The 9,007-nt window shown below is 43.3% G+C and overlaps 1 protein-coding gene across 1 annotated transcript; it reads left to right on the top strand.

Moving 5' to 3' along the window:
• The first annotated feature begins 794 nt into the window (after nt 1-794).
• Nucleotides 795-8,707, top strand: LOC131523940 (uncharacterized). The gene is made up of 2 exons (XM_058750601.1): nt 795-8,011; nt 8,176-8,707. Exon 1 carries the CDS (start codon nt 3,321-3,323, stop codon nt 4,392-4,394), a length of 1,074 nt encoding a protein of 357 aa, XP_058606584.1. The 5' UTR covers nt 795-3,320; the 3' UTR covers nt 4,395-8,011; nt 8,176-8,707.
• The last annotated feature ends 300 nt before the right edge of the window (nt 8,708-9,007 follow it).

Genomic DNA, 9,007 nt, shown 5'->3' with positions numbered 1-9,007 from the left:
GAAGAGTGGAGAGGCACAGAATCCATGTTGCTTGAAGTCCAGTGTGAAGTCTCTACAGTCTGTGATGATTTGGGCTGCCATGTCATCTGCTGGTGTTGGTCCACTGTGTTTTCTGAAGTCCACAGTCAACGCAGCCATCTACCAGGAAATTTTAGAGCACTTCATGCTTCCTTCTGTTGACAAGCTTTATGGAGATGCTGATTTCATTTTCCAGCAGGACTTGGCACCTGCCCACACTGCCAAAGGTACCAAAAGCTGGTTCAATGACCATAGTGTTACTGTGCTTGATTGGCCAGCAAACACGCCTGACCTGAACCCCATAGAGAATCTATGGGGTATTGTCAAGAGGAAGATGAGAGACACCAGACCCAACAATGCAGATGAGCTGAAAGCCACTATCAGAGCAACTTGGGCTCTCATAACACCTGAGCAGTGCCACAGACTGATCGACTCCATGCCACGCCGCATTGCTGCAGTAATTCAGGCAAAAGGAGCCCCAACTAAGTATTGAGTGCTGTACATGCTCATACTTCATTTTCATACTTTTCAGTTGGCCAAGATTTCTAAAAATCCTTTCTTTGTATTGGTCTTAAGTAATATTCTAATATTTTGAGATACTGATTTTAATCATCAAAATTAAAAGAAATAAACATTTGAAATATATCAGTCTGTGTGTAATGAATGAATATAATATACAAGTTTCACTTTTTGAATGGAATTAGTGAAATAAATCAACTTTTTGATGATATTCTAATTATATGACCAGCACCTGTATATAGCCTATATATATAGGCTATATGGACAAAATAGAACGAGTTTTGGTGATAACTAACCAAATATTTAATTACTATAATACTGATTTCTCGCTAGAAATAACATCAAAAGTGCAAAACGTTAGTCAGAAATATACATTTACACACAAACTGACCACCAAACGCAACTTTCAGACGTCATCTTTATTTTTTTTATAGTTCAACTGTCATGGAATGCACAGGATTGTGGGATATCAAAGGCAGCGAAGTATACATCTATGCTGCCTTCAAAATTTGATCAGATGAAGGTACCTCCGGAGACAGGAAGTAAAGCAGAATTTGGATTCCGACGTGCCTTGCTGCCTTCCTGCCTTGGAATGCTGCCTCCGAAGGCAGCATTTTTTCTGTTTTTGGATGCAGCCACTGTCAACTGAAACATGCCAGTGAAAACCGGAAGTGTCACTGAGCATAGTGGCATGCGCCAATGGCATCTGTGCATCAGATGTCATGTCACTTAATGTTAAAACTTCTGCTGTTGGTTTGCATGTAAACCGGGAGTTTTGGGAATTATCAGCATATAGGTTTCTACCATAGATATATATGCCCTACTTGACCGCTCCAGATATGTTTGACGCATGTGTAACGGAGTGGAAAAGTATGTTAAATTATTGCATAAATGGGGACAGCACCATCTATGTGGTGCGCAATGTAATTTAGTGCGTGGAGTAGGGACCGTCCACAGCAGAGTTAACGAAGCATTGCTGTGGGTAAGTTACATGTCTTCGCGGCCTGAGAATTACCATTTATAAGTGTCCAAAGCACACAAATATTTGCTTTATTGTGACTGTATCTTTCAATGAATATGTTGGGACTCTGTTAAGTTGTGTTTGGCGTCGAGTGTGTTGCTCAATATTGAGTTATGTGTTTAAATTACGAGACCTGATTGTAATCAATTTGTGTGTTGTCTTGTCTTGTGTTTTATGTAAATTCTTGTACTGAATCAGTGAAACCCTATTGACACGCGCTGTCTCCATCGTGCAGAAAGCAGACCACCCAGGCAAGACTGTCACATTGGTGCCGTGAAGTTGTGATGCCGCTGTGTTGCCATGGGTCGCGTCTTCAAGCAAGCTGAGAGAGATCACCGTGTTGCCGCTTAAGGAATGAAAGCATCCATCATCAGTTGAACAGTTCATAATCAGTCCACAGCCTTTCGGATCAAGGAACTCACTTTATCGTTTTTCACTCTCTTGGACTTTTCTCACTCTGCTCTTTGATATTGAGTTAATGCCTGCATGTATTGTAACATATTTCATTGCCCATAATGAGTAACGGTAATAGATATTTACCTGACCAATTTATTCCTGGTCCAGTAGGCAGAGGCAGAGGAGTTTTAGGTTTTCCAATTCCCTTTTCAGTGAACAGGCCCAGTGCTGACGATAGTGATAGTAGGCCTGGCAATGCAAGAAGGGTTTGTCCTCTAAGAGAGTATGATGCAGCAGACATGCAGTCAGATGTCAATCACAGAGTAGCCTGCACATCAACACCTAACAATGATAGCCTGATATGTTAGGGCAGATGAGTTCAATTGGCCAACAATTAGCAGAGAATCTCCTAACTGTGATATTTTCAGAAATAGAAGTCGCGTTTTTCTTTGCTTTTCTTTCTAATGCAGAAACACTCATGAAGCACGCAAAACATGCACAACGCACGCACGTATTTGTACTGGTGCAGAATGAGAGGGACAGTACAGCCTAGCGCATTTCACACAGGCTGCTAGTTTCACTTTCGCCAGAAAGTTGTGTATGCTTAAGGTTGAAAATAAATTATTTATTTTATAGTGAATGCCCCTATAAATGGTCTTATATTTACGACTCAGTTTTAATCCAAGTGATGCATGCTATGTGAGCGAACATCAATAAAGATCACAGAAGTCTGTCCCTCCCTCCCTACCGTTAAGTAACTTGTGCATTGTTTTGCTTACTTGTTTTTTACATATCTGACCGAACTACAAACGTTCCAGTGATGTCTGTGAGAAAAGTATATTCACTCGACAAGCTCGCGCATCTGCGCCGGCGCCCGCTCAATCCACTCAGTGCTTTGCTTTTCAGCTCGCGCACATCAGCTATAAAAGGCATTAATACTGAATGTTTAGCATTATTCATTGCATACATCTGCTTAGTAGACATCCTTAATCTCTAATAACTCCATTCTGCTGCATGTTATCCTGTTTCTTTGTCTGAATATGACACTTATCACATGCTGTGAGGTATCGGCGCTTGGTATCGGGGCATTTTAACGAGTACAAGTACGAGTACAGGAGCTCAGTATCGGGCCAGATACCGATACCAGTATCGGTGCATCCCTAGTACAGACCATGTTGACAATCCTCCCATCTTTGACACAGAAGATTACGAGTCTGCATATGAACAGTATAAACCGAGTGTTTCGCCTGATAATACCGCTGTCTTTCAAGGAATACAAAGAGTCCCCAGAGCTGGTTCATTATTTTACACTATTGTGTCTGTGGAAAATGGTCAGTCTTTCACTGCATTACTCAACAGTGGCTCAATGGCCTGCACTCTCAGCGAGACAGCTGAAGCTAGTTTGCTGGCAAGCACTTTAACGTTGAGAAAATGTTCTGCCGATGATGTTGTAATTATTGGATGTGGTGGTCATCGAGTCACACCAACAGCAATGTATGATCTGCCTGTCTGTGTCTATGGATGTAAAACAATAATACCTGTGCTGATCGTTCCAGGCCAGACTGATGAGATGATCTTGGGCAGCAATGCCATCAAATGCCTGCTGACTCTCCTGAAAAGTACAGATGACTACTGGAAATTAATCTCACTACCGAGCGGTAATGGACAAAACACACAGAGATGGAGAGGCGACCACGCACCTGAGAAAGTTGGTACTGTTAAACTCAAGCACTGTGTGACACTTCAACCCCAGAGTGAACACCTTGTATGGGGGAAGCTCCCTGTCAACACTACGATGTCTGTGGGTAGTACGGTGCTGGTGGAGCCCACCCAGTCCAAATGTGGCCCTAAGCAGATCACGGTTGGTAGAGTCATTACACCTTTATGGGGTGATGGCTGGATACATGTAAAAGTTATAAACCCTACGAACAGTGTGTTGACCTTAAGAGGAAATGCAAAGATTACGGATGTTTCTCCATGCAGCGCTGTTGAAGATTTCCCAGAGAGTGACTATATTAAGTCTCAAGTTCAATACTTTCAACATGAGGATGGTTCCCAGGAATCTGAGGATGACTTAATGCAGATCTTGCATGACTTGGGATTGAGAGACTTGGATCTGACAGCATGCGAAGTGTCTTCAACATGGAAAATGAAATTACTCCATCTTGTCAAGAAATATGAGTCTATATTCTCAAGGAATAAGATGGACTGTGGCGAAGCCAAAGATTTTGTACATCGGATCCGCCTAGTGGATGACAAACCCTTTCGTCTACCCTACTGTCGTGTACTTCCAAGCCATTATGAGAAGCTGAGAGTAGTGCTGGATGAAATGGAAGAGAACAGCATTATCAGAAAATCAAACAGTGAGTACGCGTCCCCTCTTGTGCTGGTGTGGAAAAAGAATGGTGATCTGAGCATCTGTACAGTTTTCGGTGGTTGAACGCCAGAACTGTAAAAGATGCCATCCTCTGCCACAACAGGCCGACGCCTTAGCTGCTCTTGGGGGAAATGCTTTCTTCTCGACTATGGACCTTACTTCAGGCTTCTATAATGTGCCGTTACGCAAAAACGTAACGGATGTTCAAGCAGCGGACTTGATGGACTCTGATGGCGTCACTCCATGTCACAAGAAAACCAGATTATACTTGGGTATGGTTTTGTACTAACAGAATTTTATAGAGAGATGCTCTGTTAAAGCCAAACCGTTATTCAATCTGATCTCAAAGACTGACACTACGGGCTCTAGAGGCAGGAGGAGGAAACTCAACTCAAAGGCTGTGTGTGTTAAACGCTCACCAACAGACTGGAATGACAAATGCCAGAAAGCGTTTGACACTTTAAAGGAGAATCTTCTCATAATCATAACGCTAGTACACCCTGACTTTAACTGTGACTTCATACTAGCTGTAGATGCCTTGTTTGATGGTTTGGGAGCTGTTCTGTCTCAAATCCCTGAGGGCAGCACGATGGCCAGACCAGTGGCATTTGCTAGCAAGACACTGTCTGGTTCTCAGATAAATTACCCAGCTCACAGGCTAGAATTCCTCGCACTTAAGTGGGCAATATGTGACAAGTTCCATTATTGGTTGAAGGGCCGTCATTTTACAGCTTGGACGGACAATAATCCCCTCACCTACATACTGGCCAAGACTCGATGCCTGTGAGCAATGCTGGGTTGCTAAATTAGCCTCCCTCAGCTTTGATATGAAATACGTACCCGTACTGACGCGTTGAGCAGGTAACCTTTTGTCTAGTCTAGTGTCAGCCATCGACTTGTAACGGAACCTTACCATTCTTTGCTCAATCAGGATAATGGAGTTGTAGATCAAGTTGTTCAAGATTCTTTCCGACTTATTACTAACTGTAAAGTACTAAGTCCTGTTGATGATCCTTCTGATGAGACTGGAGTTAGCGGACAAGGTCAGATGACGGCAGGTGCTTTGAGTTCACAGAATGTAGCTGCAGTATTGGACGCACATTGTTCTGGTGGTGTAGGACAAATGATGGGCGTGGAAACCATGCCACACATCCCTGATATGGACCAGACTACTGCACTCAATGTAAGCACACTTTCAGCCGCACAAGAACAGGATACCGCTGTGAGTAGAGCACTCTATGTTCAGAGACACAGACGTCCTGACAAGCGTGAACGTGCAAGTGAGTCTCGAACTGCACTAAAGCTTCTTAAGCACTGGAATAAACTTACCATCAAAGATGGCATGCTTTTCAAAGTCAAAAGAGACTGTCACATGAACAAAAAGTTGTATCAATTCATTGTCCCAAATGCTCCAAAACGACAAGTGCTTCATGGTCTGCATGATGCTGCTGGTCATCAAGGTCACTTCAGGACACTTTTTCTAGTAGCAACAAACCACTTCACCAAATTAGCCTACACTTTCCCCTGTAAGAACCAGTCCGTGAAGCAAGTTGCTCATCATTTATGGAACGGTCTCTTCTGTGTTTACAGATTCCCTAGGCGATTCCCTCAGGGATGAGACTGTTGTGAAGTATTCAGATTTCGTATCCAGGCTTAAAAGTGACCTTGGTGAAGCTGCAAACATTGCACAGAAGCACAGTTCTACTGGGCAAGCTCGGCATGCAAGGATCTACAATCGGAAAGTAAAGGGATCATCTTTGACTGTTGGTGACAGAGTCCTTCTGGCGAATCGTGGTGAGCGTGGCAAACAGAAAATTGCAGACAAGTGGGAGTCCAACCTCTATGAAGTTATGTCGATGAGATCACCCATTAATGTCTATCGGATAAGAGACAAAGAAACAGGTAGAGAAAAGACTGTGCACAGGAATCTCTTGCTCCCTGTTAACTTTCTGTACAAAGACGATGGAACCGCTTTACCATCTCAGTCTCATTCAGTTGATTCGACCTCAGACTTGCCTGATCATCCCGACAGTGATACGAGAACAGCTCACTGGGTTATGCAGTTTGATCAGCCCAACTGGTGGCGATACTTTCACGATATGACGACAGTCTAATCCTATTGGTTGAGCTGCCGATGTGACCTACTCTGCAACAGCGTCGCGTGTACTTTCATCGCAGTTGCAGAAATCGCTTGAACTGAACATTAGTAGGGCAAAATGAGTTCGGCTGAAACTGAAATTGAAATTGAAGATGCCCCGTCGTCTTATAAGTCCGACGTCTGGCAGCATTTTGGTTTTCCGGTCACGCGACAGGACGACGGTAAAAAAAAAAAATCATCACAAACAAAACACAAACTGTTTGTAAACCCTGTAAAACAAGGATGCCATACACAACGTCAAACACTTCGAATATGATGTGCCATTTAAAACAGAATCACAACAACAACAAACTTCTGCAAACTCCTGCGACAAAAAGAGTGAAAGAAGGCCAAACATCTATACAACGCAGTTTTGCTGCAACATGGTCTCAGTCAAGTGCGAAAGCTCAAGAAATAACCAGGTGCATCTGAGTTTTTATTGCAAAAGACATGAGACCATTTTTGGTGGTCGACAATGTTGGATTTCGCGAATTGGTTAGGGTACTGGAGCCCAGGTACCATATTCCGTCACGCCCGCACTTCAGTCAAGAGGTAGTTCCAGCCCTGTACTGCGAAGTTAAAGCAAAGGTGGTCGACGGTCTGAAAAAAGCAGAGAATGTGGCAATAACAACTGACGGGTGGACTTCGCGGGCTTGTCAGAGCTATATTACAGTCACGGCGCATGTTATTACCACGGAGTGGGAAATGAAAGGTTTCGTGCTTCAGACTTGCCCGCTTTTTGAGTCACACACTGGAACTAACATAGCCGAAGTTTTAAAAGCGGCTATACAAGAGAGGGAGCTTGAAAGGGCACCTCATACTACTGCTGTTGTTAGACAATGCACACAACATGGAGGTGGCAGTGAGAGAAGCCGGGTTGTCACCGCATATTAAGTGTCTCGCGCACACATTGAATCTTCCGTCGCAAGCAGGTTTAAATGTTTCTCGAGTCAGTCGCTTGCTTGGTCGCGTGAGAAAAGTCATGGCTTTCTTTCACCGCAGTGCCACAGCAACAGCTGTGCTCACGGAAAAGCAAAAGATGCTTGAGATCGCATCACATAAGCTTATCATGGATGTGGTAACCTGATGGAACAGCTCCATGGATATGCTGGAACGCTATCTCGAGCAACAAGCGGCTATAACGGCAGCTCTTTTGAGCAGAGAGATGCGCAAAAATACCCATCAACTTGATACTCTGGATAGCAATGACATCACTGATGCAGAAGAAATAGTAAACCTTAAACCTCTAAAAAAAGCCACCACTGTCTTGTCTGATGAAAAGAGCACCACCCTGTCACTCATTGTGCCCTTGAAATCGATGATCGAGCAGAGCATGACACTGGACGAGAAAGACTCCACAACTATAGCTAACATGAAAGCAGCCATCCTGCAAAACCTCTCAGGCAGATACACAGAAGTACAGGATTATCTGCTAGAGATTACTGCACTGGACCCCAGATTTCGATCGTTGCCCCACCTAGTCCCTGAACAACGCAAAGAGGTTTTCCAGCGGTTGATGGACAAATCAAACCAGTTACAGCAGGTATGTCTGTCGTGTCTGCATTACTAATTATTTGAGAATCTATGTATATGCATTTGCATGTTTGTGTATTTTGTGGTGTGTGTGTGTGCATGCTTGTAAGTGTGTAACTGCAACTATACTATACCTCCCCAGTTCTTAATAGTTTGTTTTAATATTTTTTTAAGGCTGTCACTGTGGAGCAAGCAGAAAAGAGGGAGGGAAGGTGCCAGTGATGGAGATCCCACTGATGCAGCAGTGAAGAGAGAGACAACACAGAGAGTTGAGCAAGAACAGCCACCACCTAGCAAAAACGCTTCTTAAGTTCATGTTAAATGTAACAATTTTTTCAGTGACTGACAGACAGACCTATTCAGTTGTTAATTTGAATACAGAAGGTTGTTATTAAACCTTGAAATGTGATCTTGTATGCACAACAAAGAAAGTTATTGAATTTTGTTAATGTTTTTGAAATAAATCTGTTATTTGAATTTCAGTTTCATTTTTCAAATTTTGTTCAAAATATCGTGGTACGTATCGTATCGTGTACCGTATCATGACCAGGGCATATCGTTACACCCCTATGCAGGACTGGAACACTGAGAAACTCTGAGGATCTGACAAAGAGAGGAGCGTTAGCTGATCTTAAATAGCCCCAGTAATGAGCCACAGCTGGGACTGATCAGCCCGTAATCACGAGCTCGGACACACCCACTCACGCAGCACACCACAACAGACAAGCAAGGATGAGACAGGCTGTATCCGAAATCGCCCCCTATACCCTCATTCACTATTCCCTACATTAGTCCACTCATACAGTTCACTTGAACGAGTGAATGAAACGAGTGAGTGAATTTGGACACTGAGTGCACCGAAGGACTGCCGCTTTTGCATAGTTTGCTTGCTGTTTAATAATCATTTGAAACAGGCAGCTCCAGTAAGATTGAAGGATTTATCTTGAACTCTGTCATGGAAATTATGTATAAACCCTAATAGTCCATTTACAATTAATTTGTACCG

Source organism: Onychostoma macrolepis, chromosome 18 (assembly GCF_012432095.1).
Source record: "Onychostoma macrolepis isolate SWU-2019 chromosome 18, ASM1243209v1, whole genome shotgun sequence".
NCBI classification, from domain to species: Eukaryota; Metazoa; Chordata; class Actinopteri; order Cypriniformes; family Cyprinidae; genus Onychostoma; species Onychostoma macrolepis.
This window is presented reverse-complemented; position numbering and strand designations above follow the sequence as displayed.

Excerpts from the sequence above, each read along its gene's own strand:
- LOC131523940 (XM_058750601.1), top strand. The coding sequence starts at position 3,321 with ATGGCCTGCACTCTCAGCGAGACAGCTGAAGCTAGTTTGCTGGCAAGC.